Here is a 16,946-nt window from a genome sequence, read left to right as displayed (position 1 = left end):
AACTCAATTCCGCCTATGTCCACAAAAACGTGATACCGTCTCCATAACTCAACTCTGGAGCATTTTTTGGAGAATTTACATCGTGCCTAGTAGAGTCCTACTCAAAGGTGTGTTGCGCGCCACATTTATAATTAGGAGGCTATAGGCATATGTTCCATTCTTGAACGCTTTCGTCCCCTGTCTACAACCCTTGCGAAGTTATAAATCCATAAATAACATTCTCTCAGCAGGTTCAACCATAATTCTTTCCATACCATATTCTTTTCCATCAATTTTCCTAATCTGCACTTTCTTATAAATTCATATTTGTTGGTCAGAACAAAATTGGCTACTACGTCAACTTCTTCGCCCGAAGACTCTTACATCATCTCCGGTCGAAGAGGGGCATCTGTTGACACCCAATTTTGTCCCTCTTTTATTTTATTTACTCAGGCTTCTAAATTTACTGACGAACTAAATACTTTATTTTCACTGCTATTATTTTCGCTACTTTTTTTTACGAGCATTACTTTATCATAAATTCTAAACGGTTAGTCATCGTCTCGTTTTCGGGTTCGGATTCGTCAAATTAATTACAAGACAACACTTGGTAAAATCCTTACATTCTATACGCTAATTACTATTTATCTTCACAGAATAGATATTGTACTAGTCACTAAATTAGAAGCCCGAAGATAATTAAAATAGCGGAGGAAGGACCAACAATTTTCAGCCAATTAATGACCCGAAATACCAATACAATATTATTCCCTATCCAAATAAATAACCTACATTTTAATACCCAACCCACATTTATATCAGCCCATATTTAAATTAATAGGCCGGCCCAAAACGGACCAGCCCAAGAATTATCAGACCCGACCCATTCTTAATTTCCTAAACCTAAACCCTCACGCCTGCCTCCTCTTTCTTTTTCCCATCTCCGTCGCCCCTCATCTCTTTCTCCCTTTTCTTTCTTCATCTTCGCCGCCGCCCCTCACCCTTTTCCGCCTCCTCCTCTCGCTCCCCCTTCGTCTCCTTCTCACTCTCTTTCTCCGCCTCTTTCCTCCCTTTCCCTTCTCAACCCTTTCGCCGCCGCCTTCTTTCCCTCTCTTCTTCTTCCACGCTCCTCACACCTTCACTCTCCTCCCACGTTCCCCTGTCCCCCACTTCGACTCTGCCATCCCACACTCCTCTCTGACACCTCCACACTCCTCTGCTCACCCACGCCTCTGTCGCTTCTGTCCTCTTGTTCCCCACGCCGATTGTCTCTCCCCCACGCTCCTCTCTTCACTTTAACACACACAAAACCCTATAAATAAGACGGGTCTTGAGACATTTTGAGCAGGAGATTGTTTAGAAGAGAGAGGATTTGATTAGCAAGAAACCCGAATCAACAATTTTTTTTATTTTTTGTGGAACCACAAAAAATTCCCTACAAAACTCAAGTTTAATCATCAAATATAGAGAGATTCCAAGAAAGCAACCAACGATTACTCTATCTGTTGGTTGAAAACTTTAGTTTCTTTAATCGATTTCGAGTTCGTCGCGTTCGAGTGTAGATTCGAGACATCGACACCCATTTCACTGCGACCACAAGAGGTAAATTTCCTATCTGTTTATTGTTCTATTGGATTTCTAGTTATGCATTGCTAAGTTCAGTATCAGTTTAAGCTTAATGTGTTTAGTTATATTTATCAAGTTGATTTGATTTGGTTTGAACTGAGTAATTAGTTAAAGTGGTAATTTGGTTAGTCGACGATGTTTGCTAAGTTATTTGCTGGCTATGTTAGTTAAATGATGTTTATGTGTTGATATTCTGATTTATGGTAATCAAGGGTTGTGTTCATTGGGTCTGAATATTGTTGTTATACTGCCAGCTTTAAACCTCTTGTGTATGACTTGATCTCGGTTGTTTACCTCATATGACTTTGTATGTTGACACCATGAGTAACACATGAACTGATGTGTATCCCCTGAAGCATTGCTTATATTTGTCTAAGGCATAATTTTGGTAATCTGTCTAGGTATCTTGACCCCTTTGGGTTTAGTTCTGGGTTTCTCAAATATGTGTGTGGTCTGATACATATTCATACTTAGAACAATTGGTGATTACTTTTCTCTATGTTTGTCCATGTCTACATAGTGGTTAGTTACATCTGCTGTTTGGTTGCCCATGGATGTGTTGTGAATGTTCTATCAACATATCAATCACAGTTTACAATACAAGCATGTTTTAGATTAGTGTTAAGATCACATATGTTCTAAAAGGCTGTGAGATGAAAGTAGCTTGGATCAACATGATGTCCCATAAGAGACCTATTGTATGGCTACTAGATTGATGAAGTTCAACTGATTACATGAATGTGTTAAAGCCAAATTTCAGAACTGTGTGCATGGAATTTGGTGTGTCTGCTTCAAGCTATCCTTGTTTTACAAATCATTAAATACATGTTCGGTTTAATATATTTTCAAAATCAATTGATATCTCTCGAATGTTGGCTCCTTCTATGAACTTAGAAGTTTAAAATCTGTTGAGTGATTCCTTAGAACAAAATAAAATATGTTGTTTTAGGTTCATCAAATATAAATTGAATATCAGTTAAATCCTTGATTAGCCAAGTTCTTTCGTTCGTCATTTAGAATCCCAAATCTTCATCCTTTACTGTTTTCTGTCGCTGTTGGTTTCTGTAAATATTTAAACTGAACTACTGATTTGAGGATTATCGTAGGCTATGAAAACTGGCAGTTGCTTACCACATGAATAGGAAACATCATGTATATATTAGGATATATGTATGAGAGTATATCAGGTGTATGCATGAATCACTTATCTTGGAAGCTGAAACTGCTCTGTTTTTTACTCGTTGCTTTGATTGTTTGGATACGATTTTGGATCTATGCTTGTTTCCCTCTAATTGCCTGTTGGTATGGAGCCTTCTGCCCATTTTGTTTATTCCTGTATGTCTCCAGTTCCCCAGTTCTCCAGTGAGCTCTGTTTGGGATGCTGTTATTTACGCGATGTTTCCTTTGTTCTTCCTTTCCATCTGAGTGCTGCCATTATATAATTTGAACACATAAAACTTATTGTATGCATGTGATCCCTATTGTTATTCCTTCTTCCTGTATGCATGTGATCTTTGTTGTTATTCTCGGACCATGGATTCTCACCAACTCGAAATACCGTTTTAAGACTGCAACATAACCTTTTAAACTTGTCTTCATCCAGTTTGACATGAAAAAAACTGCCTGGGATTTGTCTAACACTGAGTAAAGAGATTTTTGTCCTTTAATGAACATTCCCTACCTTGTTTTCTTTGGTTAATCTGAAGTCTTGGGGTCTGTGATGCATTCAGTGATCGTTTAGAAGTGTTTAGGTCGTTCTTATGTGTTGATCAGAGTCACTCTTAATCTATTAAGATAGTCCATAATTCATTTGGGAATAAGTGCATTCCATCTATGATAGTAGCAGTGGTGTCTCGCATGTTTATAATTTCTGATATCAATCTCTGTGCGTCCTCATATGACAGCAGTCAGCGGTCCTACTTAAAGTTTTCATTGCTGTTATAACTCAATTCTGTGGAAAGTTCAATGGACTTATTCAATCAAGTGGTAACTGCCTGAAAGTCTATTTTGAATTGGAAAACTCTCCATTATATTGACAAAAATGATTTAAACAACGAGTAAGATTTTAGCACAAATGAAATAGTTTCATTCTCATGCTGTTTTGAAGAGCTGGTGGAAGATTTAGTGTAGAACCTTTCCTGATAAGCATCATCCCTTCCAGTTTGCTAATTGGTTTCTATGTTTGTCTAAAAAATGGCTAGCACACTTCTGGTTTGTTTGATATTAATAACTGCATGCTACGACATTTTTATTATGTCTTGTAAAATTTTTATTTGCCTACAAATTCCGGATGCGCTCTGCTTGGTTGGGAGATGAGTTTAACTGAAGAGTTAAATATTTGGCTTTAGAATTTTATTCATCTTAAAGACGTAGTCTTGAAGCTTAGGAGAGCTGATTCTCGGCTGATTCAGGGTTGTATATAATCTGTATCCATAGTTTTGTGGTAGTTGACGTGCTATGTTGCTGAATGTAGATTAGCCTCCCCTTAATCGATATAGGTTAGGTGATTACCAATTTATGCCAATAGGATTTTAGGGAAAATTATGCTCTATAAAGGGTGAAGAATAATTAATCCACGTGTAATGAGTTAATAGACATATGCAGCAGTATATTTATGGGCAATTTGCGCATATTGCATAATAGCACTGTTTTCGTGTAGGTATTTAAATTTTGTACCTTCATTTGACATTTGTGGGGAAATAGCCTTTCTAAGATTAACGAAAATACTGACTGAAATATGATACACTGAATTTAGATTGGAGTAGTATTGATTATAGTTGGGCTCATTTATTAATTCCTTTTCTCTCTCTGTCTTTGCATGTGAAATCCCTGCACGAGTCCGACGAACACCTCTCCAGCATTTGATGTTGGGCTAAAAGCCCAACAAAATCCTCCTCTCGAGTCAGCCCACCCGCGTCAAAAAATAAAATTCTGGGCCGAGACCCAAATGGCAGAATATATGGCAGCATATATACAGAAAAGAAAGAAACGAATTTTGGGCCAAAGCCCAATAGCGTGAGCAGATTACAGCAGTCTAAACTGGGCTGAGCCCATTTACATCATACTTATTCCTCTATTTTTTTTTTTTTTTTGTGTGCATTTGATATGTATTATATGACTAACATTTTTGTTTGTTAATTTAGATAAGCCTTAGTGATGTTGAGGGTTTTAGTTTAGTAATGGGTAGTTAAATCCACAAAATTACATTCCCTCGTATTTTCTAAACTATTTATAGTATCTATAACGTCTATTCAAGTAATTGATTTTCAAATAATATGACTATATATTTTTGAGTTAAATGAATCATCTTCCATTCTTACTATCTCATGAATTTCAAAACGTCGTTAAATAGGAATCCAATTATATTTTATAAACATCTTCAAGATTTATTCAATTATACATATTTTTAGTCGAAATTGGTTAAATAAAGAGTGAAAAAAAATAGAAAGAAACTTATGGACTTTTCATCATATTTAAGAACATAAGTCTAGGCATTTCTACACCACCATATTCATATAACATCATTTTTATCTAAAGATCACATTTGATAAATTATCCTTTAAAAGGCTATTAGTCATACGTAAACTATCTTATTTTCTACAAATCTTATTTTTGAATAATATTATTATTTTTTCATTTAAGGTCTTAGCAATATCTTTAAATCTCATTTAACCTTTAGAACCTTCCTTTTACGCAAACTATTATGTTTTCTACAAGTATTATTTTAAACAACACTATTACACTTTCGTTTAAAAATCTTAACAACATTTATAAATCGTATTTCAAAAAATAGCATTAAAAGTACTCTTTTATACAAATTATTATTTTTCTATAAGTTCTATTTTAAATAACATTCTTATATATCTATCTATAACTTTAGTCATACTTACAAAACTACTTTCTTTTCATACAATACTGTATTTACACTTAGCCTAATTAATTATAAGTCCGGTCGGTCAACCATTGTTAATGGGTCTTAAAGAGTGCCTAATACCTTCTCTTTAGACTAATTGAACCCTTACCTAGAATCTTAAGTTTCGCAGACCTTAAACAGAGTTAACTTTAAATATAACTTTAAATAAACTTCAGGTGTCCTAATTCACCATAAATAATTAGGTGGCGACTCCTTAAAAACAACAAAAAACAGGAATCTCCAATACGTCATACTTCTACTTCTATTTTAACCTCCGGGTTAAAAAGGGGTGTGACAGCAGACATTAGACGTGGCATTTAGTCATGCATATTTAGCATTCTCATTCTAGCATATTAACCAGAAACAGCAGCCCCATTATTCATACAGGTTCAAACCAATATTACAAATTAAACACTCATAGAGGCAAGCAGATATGCAATGTTACAAATGACAAGCAGGGCACTTTGAACATGGACACAGGCAAACCAAACATCAAACCCTCTAGAACATGTAAAGAAAAACCCTTTCTTATTTTTGCATGACTATTTAAAGACTGAGCAAAGCATGGTTGTTCAATGGAATATGACAATATCACAATTTCTTCAAGTTTACACAAATAATACATAGAGATATACACTCAACTGATCCACATAATGCTCTTAAATGACATTAATGAATAAAGATAGGTTTATTCATAGCAGAGAACGATCATTTCAACATGCTACTATCATTTTAGTGAGTCTCAACATCTATTCCAACTCATTATCAACACTGCTATTTTAAGACTCTTCATTCAATTCCAAAACCATTTTAAAACCTTTAAAAGAGATGATAGCAAAATACTTGGGGAATCACATTTGTTTAAAGCATTTTTTGTTACTCGTTCTCAGGCCAATTCAAAGAGAAGCAAACTAATAAAGGGAAAGAAAGCCAAACAATGCTCCAGTCAAGGAGTAAATCAGTTCAGTGATCGATTAGTTTGACAAGAACAATTACGAAGTAGAAACTCAGATTAAACTAGAAAATACAACAAGACTAAAACAAATTTAAGCTAGCCTAAACTTTATCAAGAACACTGGCCATGAACCAACTAGGTAGTATGCAAATAAGCTTACCCAAATAAAATTAAGCCAAAGATAAACAGACCTAAACACTGGGAGCATTAACATAAGCTAACTAGAAAAATTGGGATAGGAAAACAACACAGATACACATGTCTAAAATAGGATTGAAACATGGATAAGTATGTCTAAACTAGTGACTAATGGACAATAGTTAAACAACTACCAACGCATATAAACATAATCTAGACTAACCATTAATTCAATATCCAAGCAGCCAACATGACTTAAGCTATCAAATGCCAGACAACCACTCACTAGTCCCATACAGATCAGGTAAACCTTAGTATAGTATGATGATTCCTTAGCCACATTTCTTTAAATACAACAATCACATGCTTAGACATGGACCATGCTTGAAATGAGTTGTTCACCCTTTAGTCAACACAAACATATAAGAGATGCATTCGCTTCAGTTTAGTTTAAGCTTTGTACACACATATCAGAGCTTTCAAAAAAAAATGAAATGATAGGAAGAAATTGATCTGAAGCTACAATGATCATCTATTCACACATGAACACACAAATGGATTAAAATATTACCCGAACATACATGCTTCAAACCTTAAGCTTACTTACAATACGATAAATAAGTAGTTCCATCCTTCATTACTGTTCAAAATCATGTGACTAAGATTCAACCTTTTAAACATTCTTGAGTAACTCAATTATATTAAAAGCCAACAAATCTGGGATACTTACAAATTATTCATATTATTTTGTGTAAAGTAGGTGATTTAAACTTAATTTAATACTACAAATTTCATGAATATTCCTTTTAGATGACAATAATGAATGAAACAAACTTAAATCGAACAAAGAGTGGCCATTGAGGCATTCAGAGGCATTTTCTCATACTTAGGAGCTATCCTGACAGATGCAAGACAGTTTGGGCAAAACACATACGAATAAATGTAAATTTCACAGACCCGCACTGATTAGTTAGTTTTCAAACTAACCACCCTATAGGCATGCTAATGACCTGATAAACTCACTCAACCCATATCTAACAGCCACTAACTAGATTTAAGCCCGTAAAACAAGTCAACAAATGAACAAATCTAACGTATATGATTTTAAACTAAATAGATGATTAATTGATGCTATGATACATTAACTAAGGCTAAGCTCAACTAAACCAAACAACCAACAACATCTATATTAAAACACAAATACTAAAAAATAAATAAAGGAAGAGGGTTCACCGACCTTCTTCGGGTGCAGCGAAGTGGAGCGAAGGTTTCGGTATCTACTCGAACACTATCGAATCCGAACTTGCGATGCTCGGATTCGCAACAACACCAAGGCAAATGAAGAATTGATTTAGTATTTTTACTTGATAACAAACAAGATTAAAACTGCCAATAGAACTCGTATTTTAGGGATTTTTGCGACTGAAAGCTTTGATTCTTAGGGGGGTTTCTGCGATTCCAAAGCCTTTTCAAAAACTTCTCCTCAAACGATTCAACCCGTCCCTATTTATAGGGTTTTGCTTTGTGTTGAAGAAAGAGCGAAGGAGGAGCGGGAGAGAGAGAAGAGCGGGGGACAAAGGGAAGTGGGGGACAACGGGGAACAGGGAGAGAACGGCGGTGGTGGGGATGAGAGGAGAAGAGAGAGACGAAGGGGAGAAGGGAGAGAAAGAACAGGGAAGGGGTGCGGCGCTGTGGTGAAGGGGGGAATGAAACCCTAGTGGTTTCATTTCTCTTTTGAACGAGACGGGTCGGGTCAAATTTGTGGGCTGGGTCGATTTTTCTTTTGGGTTGGGTATTAAAACGAATGGGCTGGTAATTATTTTAAGTGATAATGGGCTAATCCGAAAATAATGTGGTGAATTGGGCTCGTATTTGGACTAATAATTTGGCTGATGAAAGAACCAATTTGGGTTTCTAATTTCAAATAAAAGATCCATTGAATATATACTAAGTGTGCTAAAAATATAAAATATGTAATTATTAGTGCTTAGGTAATAAAATTATATGACGTTGTAATAGCCGTGCAATAATGTTTTGAAAACAAATAAACGCTATCATTTAATTGTGCGAAGATAAATGCGATGCGTGTGCGTAAGGTGGTAAAAAAGGCTGAAACGCAAATTATGATAATACTGGTAATAATAATAATAACAATAATAATAATAATATTAATAATAATAATAATAATAATAATAACCATAATAATAATAATAGTAATAATAATAATAATGGTAGTAGTAACGGTAGTAAAAGATAATGACAGGATAATGAAATGTCGGTATTAATTATAGTAAAATATAAATAATTATTTTTTAAAAGTTGCCAAAATATTGGAAGCGTAAAATAAGTATTTCGGAGAAAAGGTGGGACAAAATTGGGTGTCAACAATCTGTACTTATTATAACAACAAAGTCACTAACTTTTGTCCACTATAATAGTAAAGTCGTACAATTGTCCTTTGTCACTCTAAAGTAACTGAACTTCATCCACTATAATAGTAAAATCACTAGACTTTACCTATTATCATGACAAAATTTGACTTTTCAATTATAGAACGAGTAAACTTTTGTGAGTTTATTACAATAGTGGGTAAAATTAAGTTACTTTAATGCTAGAGAAAGATAATTTAGTGACTTTACTGTTAAGGTGAATAAGGTTCAGTTACTATAATGTGACAAAAAATAGTTTTTTAACTTCACTGCTGTACTGAAAAAAATTCAATTACTGCGACAAAAGTTAACTTTTATGACTTTATTGTTATAATGCCTAAGTTTCAATGACCCCATGTGAAGTTAACCAGTCATCTAGAAGGTAACCAAAGGTAATTATTCTTAAAAAAGTGAAATTAGTACTGTATGTAAGCTCGAAAAAAAAAGGCAGGTTAGCTATTACGAAATCTTAGAATACACTAATAGTATAAAAATTTAATATCATCTGTACTGGATATAAGTCAAGTCAATTTGATAAACAAAATATGCAAGACAATCAGAATATGTAGGAGATTCTTGCACAAAATTAACTAACTACCTTCCATCCTTTGGGAATGTAGAAGCCATTGAACATGAAATCAACAAGTGCTTCTCTAAAAGCACCTTGGACGGGTGAGGCAAGTCTCCAAACTTCACATGCAACATTCCATGAATACTTCATCTTTTTATATCATTCCAATTCAGTAGCTCACCAGGTGCTTTTGACTTTGCAATTCCCATTTGTTCTGTTAATCAGAGTAATCATTTGTAAGTTAATGATAATTAATAAAATCCAACTTATATTATAACCAGAAGTTGACAAAGATTTTAAAAACATATGTATATTCTGTTAATTTGAAAGTTTTTTTTTTTTCTTTCTTTCACTCCAAAGATCCAATCAAAGTTTTGCCGTCCAATTAACCCCAATTTCTTTTCATTGCCGTTCACAAAATGTCACATTTGCTAAAACATGAGAAAAGCTTAGGAGAAGAAAACAATGATAAAGACAAAAAAAGGGTTGATTATCCCACATTACGATAATGATATTTTAACAACTTTTAGACATTCACATTGTAAATTACCTATTATGACTCCTAAAATATAATCAAAATAACAAGTCAATAATTAGTGAAATAAGTACCTTGAAAAATAAGGCGGACAACCAGCTACAACAAGTTATACAAGTTACTGTGACAGTCTAAAAGTTTTTTACGTTATCAGTGTATATAAACTTTGTTGTTACACTATCAGATTGTCACTCAGATGATAACTACATGTAACCATCCATAAAAAATGAGATTAATAACATGAAAAATACGACAAACATTGCTAACACAACATGTTAAAATATTCTACTATACTATATTATTTGTATAAAAGTTAAAGGGTTAACTACACTAAACACCCTTGTACTATGACTCGATTACAAATATGACTCGGTTACAAATAGACCTCCTATATTTTGACTTAATAAACTCTTTATTTGTTCATATTCAAATAGACTGCAGGTTGAAAAAGCAAAATAAAAATCTGTTAAATAATTATTATCTAAATAATAAACAAAGACAAGAACGTGATCAGGACTCGAGAGAAAGATATTATAGGTCCAAGTTGGAACTTGCATACTAACTAGAGAACATGGTTGGCTAATCTATTTATTAATCGATTTAAATTATATGTTCTAATAATGAACATTTTCTGTATTGTCACTTCAATTTAACTGGTTATAAAACATTACTATATTCTTCAAGTTATCACTATTGAGTTTAACAGAGCGGATGAAAATATTTTAAATTTATGATTCTGGATTTTAAAACATGACAATAATTGAGTTCATAATAGATTATTTATTCCTATTAAGTAAATTGCTTAACATAGATCCGTGTTCTAGAACAAAACTACTAAATTCTACCGTCTGTAAAATTCGTAACTTCAATGATAGATCAGCTCTTACTTAATTATCTGCTATGTCGATCAACTTAATCTAATGATAAAAAATAAAAAAATCTATAAGTAGTAAATGCACATAACTTAATAAACTCTTTATTTGTTCATATTCAAAGAAAAGAATATCAAATCAAATCAAATATTGAATAAGACGGCTACCTTACATTGAAAAGTGAAAACTATGGTTCTGATGTGTTGTATACATCTTCCAAAAAAAAAATTGAAATATAAACTTCATTAAATAAAGGTTGAAATTAGATAAATACTTATTCGCACTCAATATTTACACCAAACTAAATAAATTAACCTTAGCGATTATAATTTAAAGTAAAAATACATATACAACCATAGTTTTATTATAAATGTATATTCAAAATACACCTATCTTGCATTGCATTAATTACTTTGGTGTGAACACCGAATGTATATAAATTTTTAAATTGAGACTGATATATAGCTGACCGAGTGACCGGTAAAAACTTATCCGCCTCACAAGGTGTCCTGCACTTAATCAATAAATGCATGACATGCATTTAAACATACATAACTATCACTTAACCATAATTAATCAATCAATCTGATGTAAACACACATTGCGATTAAAATTTCTTCTGATCGACTAAGCTCTGTGAGGGTAGAGTCTAACAGGAAGTCCCTTAGCAGGAACAGGCATTGGATCAACAACAATTTTCTCATCAGCAATAACTTTTTCCCACTTGAACCTTTTCACTAAATGGTGCATGAAAACAAGTATTTCAAGCCTTGCATATTCTTTTCCAGGGCACATCCTTGGTCCTCCTCCAAATGGCACAAATGTATAAGGGGCTGGACCAGAACCCTCAAATCTTGATGGATCAAACTTTTCTGGCTCTGGGAAAAATTCAAGATTTTTGTGTGTTGAGCTGGCACTCCAGTATAGCTGCATAAGATGAGAGAATTTATTTTCAATTTATCTTTGAGAATATATGGTTAGGCCTCTCTATAACTGCGTCGTTTGTTCAGATATTTTTCGATTGTTATAAATAGTGAAATGTTGTTATGAAAAACATATAGTATAACATGAAAATATATTCTAAGGAAAACTAATTGACTGTTATAGTGCAATGTTAAATAGGATGGTTGTTATAGAGAAATCTAATTATAATAAGAGTTTAGATTAGTTTTATATCACATTAAAGTAGTTGATCTATACTTATTATAACAACAAAATCACTAAACTTTTGTCCTTTGTCACTCTAAAGTAACTGAACTTCATCCACTATAACAGAAAAATTACTAGACTTTACCTATTATCATGACAAAACTTGATTTTTCAATTATAGAGCGAGTAAACTTTGTGACTTTATTACAATAGTGGGTAAAATTAAGTTACTTTAATGAGAGAAAGAGATAATTTAGTGACTACTGTTACAATAAATAAAGTTCAGTTACTATAACGTGACAAAAAATAGTTTTTTAACTTCACTGCCGTAGTGAAAAAAATTTAATTACTTTAATGCGACAAAAGTTAACTTTTATGACTTTATTGTTATAATGCCTAAGTTTCAATGACCATACGTGAAGTTAACCTGTCACCTAGAAGGTAACCAAAGGTGACTATTCTTAAAAAAGTGAAATTACTACTGTATGTAAGCTCGAAAAGAAGAAGAAGAAGGCAGGTTAGCTATTACAAAATCTTAGAATACACTAAGGGCCTGTTTGAAAAGCCACTGGGTAATTGAAATTGGGTGTAATTACACAGTTTGACTTGTTTGTTTGATCAAATAATTACACAGTTAGGTGGGAATTGAGTGTGATTGAGAGGGTATAATTACACTCGCCACTTCTCAAGGGGGGGGGGGGGGGGGGGGGGGGGCTGAGAATTGGGTATTATTACATGCTGTAATTACAGGGTTACATTTTAGTTTCTTTCTTTTTTGTTTTATTTTAATTTCATTTCTGTTTTAATTTATTTTTTGTTTCTATTGATTTAATTTATTTTTTATTTTTTTAATTATTTTTATTTTTTGAAATATTTTTTTATACTATTTATGTTTCATTTCCTTTCTTCTCATTCGCAACATTAACTTCTTGTAGTTACATGTAATTGCTCGTATTTTTTAATTATTTTATTTATTTAGGATAACCGTGTTATTATTCTAATTTTTGAAACTACACCTCTTAATATTAGAAAGAATGAGTCATCAACAAACTTGGCATAGACTGAGCGATGTTATTAAAGTAGAATTTCGTTGTGAATGGGGTTATAGACTTATATTTTCCCTTTCTTTTGAATTATATTTACTTAAGTTATGTTGAGACTTACTTATTTAATGTTGGAATTTGACATAAGAGTATTATGTTAAACTTTTTCTTTTGGATTTTGAATTTAGGTTATATTTTAGATTTTAATTTATTTATTTTAGTACTATTGACTTGTTATTTCACATTGCATGCTGTTTTTTTCACTTACAATTGATAGATTTTTTTTTCTGTAAAACATTTGAATATTGTTATAGCATTATATTTATAAATATTATTTTTTGCCAAACATCCAATCCATGATGTCCCACAAACAAAGTCTGCTTTTAAGTATTGTAATTAATTTAAATTAAAATATTATTAATTTGAAAAATAGTTATCAATTATTTTTTACAATATTAGTTACAAATATATCATTATTAATTAATATATTTTCAAGAAACAATGTGTTATTAAATAACTAATTTAATATCATTTATAAAGACACATATTTTTAAATATTGATTTTAATTTTTTACAATTAAATTTTATTTTTAAATTAAACTAATTGTGTAATTACATTGTGCAACTAAACACCACGCGTGTAATTACACTGTAATTACATTATGACAAACAAATAGGTCGTTGTAATTATAATACTGTGTAATTACTAGGCTGTGTAATTACGACCCTAGTAATTACACCTATTCCAATTACCAGGTATCTTTCCAAACAGACCCTAATAGTATAAAAATTCTTAGTATCATCAGTACTGCATATCAGTCAAATCAATTTGATAAACAAAATATGCAAGACAATCAGAATATGTAGGAGATTCTTATACAAAATTAATTAATTACCTTCCATCCTTTGGGAATGTAGAAGCCATTGAACATGAAATCAACAAGTGCTTCTCTAAAAGCACCTTGGAGGGGTGAAGCAAGTCTCAAAACTTCACATGCAACATTCCATGAATACTTCATCTTTTGAATATCATTCCAATTCAGTAGCTCACCAGGTGCTTTTGACTTTGCAATTTCCATTTGTTCTGTTAATCACAGTAATCATTTGTAAATGATAATTAATAATATCCAATTTATAACCACATCCAATTAACAAAGTTTTTTTTTTTTTTTAGAAAATGCATACTCTGTTAATTTGAAAGTTTTTTTGTTTTTTCTTGCACTTCAAAGATCCAATCAAAGTTTTGCCGTCCAATTAACACTCAATTTCTTTTCATTGCCGTTCATAAAATGTCCATTTGCTAAAAACATGAGAAAAGCTTAGGAGAAAAAAAGGGTTGATTGTCCCCCATTACGATAATGATATTTTAACAACTTTTATACATTCACATTGTAAATTACACTATCACGACTCCTAAAAAAATAATTGAAATAGCAAGTCAATAATTAGTGAAATAAGTAACTTGAAAATAAGACGGACGACCAGCTACAGGAAGTTATACACGTTACTTCACTATAAGAAAGTACAGAAATGACAACAGCTCTTTTGGCAAGAAAAATAATATAGTTGGCAAAATTCAATATTTGGCGATAACTTAGTTTTTGTAAAGAAATAGATCATGGGTCTAATTCAACCCCAAAAGCTAGCTTATGAGGGGAGGATTGTCCAAGTCCATATAAAGAGACCTCCCAGTTCATTAACGATCGATGAGGGACTTTTTTCACTCTTCAACACCCCATCTCACGCCCAGGACTAGACATATGGTGCGTGAGCAATTTAATTTGGGGGCCCACATCGGGTGAGATGGGTCCTACTCTGATACCATGTAAAGAAATGGATCATGGGCCTAACTCAACCCCAAAAGCTAGCTTATGAGGGGAGGATTGTTCAAGTCCATATAAAGAGACCACCCATTTCATTAACCACCGATGAGGGGTTTTTTTCATTCTTCAATAGTTTTATTGTTGGCATATATGATGAATCTTTTAAAAATGAACTTTTGTTTTTGTTGTCAAACAATTTAATTTTATTGCTACAGTATTGACTATTGTTGCAAAAAGTACTATTGGAAACAACAAAAAAGTTGTTGCATGTCGTGGCAATAACAGCCGATGGGAAAAAGTTATGCAATAACAAAAAAAAATGTTGTTGCCAAAAGTACTTTTTGCAACAATAGTCTATCTATGGCAACAAAACAAAAAAATTGTTGACAAATGTCTTCTTTCTTATAGTGCTTTGGCGGTCTAAAAGTTCTTTACGTTGTCAGTGTATATAAGCTTTGTTGTTACACTATCAGATCGTCACCCATATGATAACTACAGATAACCATCCATAAAAAATGAGATTAATAACATGAAAAATACGACAAATATTGCTAATACAACATGTTAAAATACACTATAGTATATCAGTTGTATATAAGTAAAAGGGTTACCTACACTAAACACCCTTGTACTATGACTCAATTTCAAATAAACCTCCTATATTTTGAAATTAAAAACTTACGCCCTTTGTACTATGAAAAACCTATGCTAGAACAAGGCATAGAGGACAAAAAAACAAATAAAGTGATGATAAAATCAATAACTTACCTTTGTAAACTCCTTCATAGATCTCAGGAATTTCAGCAAGATACTTAACAATGAATGTACAAGCAGAGCTAGCAGTGTCATGACCACCAATCAACAAACCTAAAATCTTATCAGCAATATCAAATTCATTCATAAATTTTCCATTTTCATCACTTGTCAATAACATATGTGACAATATATCTTGTGTTGGTGATGCTTTTCCCTCAGCCAAATCAACTTTCCTCTGCTTAATTATCACTAAAAGCTCCTTTCTAATAAAATTTGAGGCCTTAATCGCACGATTAAATGGCGTTCCGGGCAAATCTATGGGGATAGAAATTAATCCAGAAGCTAATACATTGAAAGGATCAGCAAATTTTGCAACATGCTTAGGATCTTCAACACTTATAAATAATTTACAAGCTAGCCAAAATGTATAACGTTTTGCTAACGGGAAAACTTCAATTTGGCTTTTATTTTCCCAATTTGTAGCAAAATGGCATTGAGCTATATGATCCATTATTCCAACATAATGTTTTAATGCATCTGGCTTGAAAAAATTAGGAAGCAATTTTCTCATCTTAATTGCTTCTTCTTTTGATGAAGTTTGAGTTGAAGATGGGAATATTTTGTTGACTGAATTAGGCCACCATGATTGTACAAGTTTATTTTCATTAGAAAATAAGAATTTGTTACATGTTGGACCACAAAAAACCGCTGCTTTTTCACCTAAGAGATGAGTTTTAAAGACGCTAGAAGAATACTTAGACATTCTATCGAATATAAATTTTTCAGGATGACCTTTCCAACCTGTTGAGAGAAACTCGAGGCTCTCTCCGATGACCGGCCATCCGGTTTTGCCTGGAGGTAGGGTTCCGGTCGAGCTACGGCCGGAGTTTTTCTTGTAGAAAATGAAATGAAGAGAGAGTGACACAAAGAGGATAAAAATGCAAAGGAGAGAGATGTAGAAGACCTCCATGTTTAAGTTTGTGCTCTAATGACTTGTTTGAGGAAATGAGAAAAATCTACATATATATAGATGTTGTAAATTTGGAGAATTTGATAGAGATTGACTTTTGGTAATATGGATAAATATTTATATTGTAGCAAAGCATTGGAGTGTAATGGAGAACTAGTAGGAATAGAAAAAGAAAATATGGAAGGTT

At 32.7% G+C, this 16,946-nt stretch overlaps 2 protein-coding genes across 4 annotated transcripts in view; both read right to left on the bottom strand.

The window, feature by feature from the left end:
* The window catches only part of LOC132636947 (beta-amyrin 28-monooxygenase), a 23,683-nt gene extending 13,921 nt beyond the window's left edge, over positions 1 to 9,762 (bottom strand). The window contains exon 1 of the mRNA XM_060354050.1: positions 9,639 to 9,762. Within this exon, the coding sequence (XP_060210033.1) occupies positions 9,639 to 9,761 (123 nt within the window). The 5' untranslated portion in view covers position 9,762. The remainder of the gene's footprint in view (positions 1 to 9,638) is intronic.
* LOC132636946 (beta-amyrin 28-monooxygenase-like) lies at positions 9,758 to 16,946 on the bottom strand. 3 transcript variants are annotated; one of them, XM_060354047.1, is made up of 3 exons: positions 15,802 to 16,918; positions 14,107 to 14,294; positions 11,451 to 11,945 (listed from the first exon to the last, which is right to left on the bottom strand). In XM_060354047.1, the coding sequence occupies exons 1-3, from the start codon at positions 16,757 to 16,759 to the stop codon at positions 11,646 to 11,648; spliced, it is 1,446 nt and encodes a 481-aa protein (XP_060210030.1). In that variant the 5' UTR covers positions 16,760 to 16,918; the 3' UTR covers positions 11,451 to 11,645. The 3 variants fall into 3 exon arrangements, with proteins under 3 accessions (XP_060210031.1, XP_060210030.1, XP_060210032.1); XM_060354049.1 differs by having other exon boundaries at positions 16,591 to 16,866; XM_060354048.1 differs by lacking the exons at positions 11,451 to 11,945; positions 14,107 to 14,294 and adding an exon at positions 9,758 to 9,825 and having other exon boundaries at positions 15,802 to 16,946.

Source organism: Lycium barbarum, chromosome 4 (assembly GCF_019175385.1).
Source record: "Lycium barbarum isolate Lr01 chromosome 4, ASM1917538v2, whole genome shotgun sequence".
NCBI classification, from domain to species: domain Eukaryota; kingdom Viridiplantae; phylum Streptophyta; class Magnoliopsida; order Solanales; family Solanaceae; genus Lycium; species Lycium barbarum.
The sequence above is the reverse complement of the archived record's forward strand: the minus strand, read 5'-3'. Positions and strand labels throughout refer to the sequence as shown.

Excerpts from the sequence above, each read along its gene's own strand:
- LOC132636946 (XM_060354047.1), bottom strand. The coding sequence starts at position 16,759 with ATGGAGGTCTTCTACATCTCTCTCCTTTGCATTTTTATCCTCTTTGTG. Across the intron at positions 14,295-15,801 it reads CTATGAAGGAGTTTACAAAG|AACAAATGGAAATTGCAAAG; the intron begins GTAAGTTATTGA and ends TGTGATTAACAG. Across the intron at positions 11,946-14,106 it reads ACATTCCCAAAGGATGGAAG|CTATACTGGAGTGCCAGCTC; the intron begins GTAATTAATTAA and ends CATCTTATGCAG.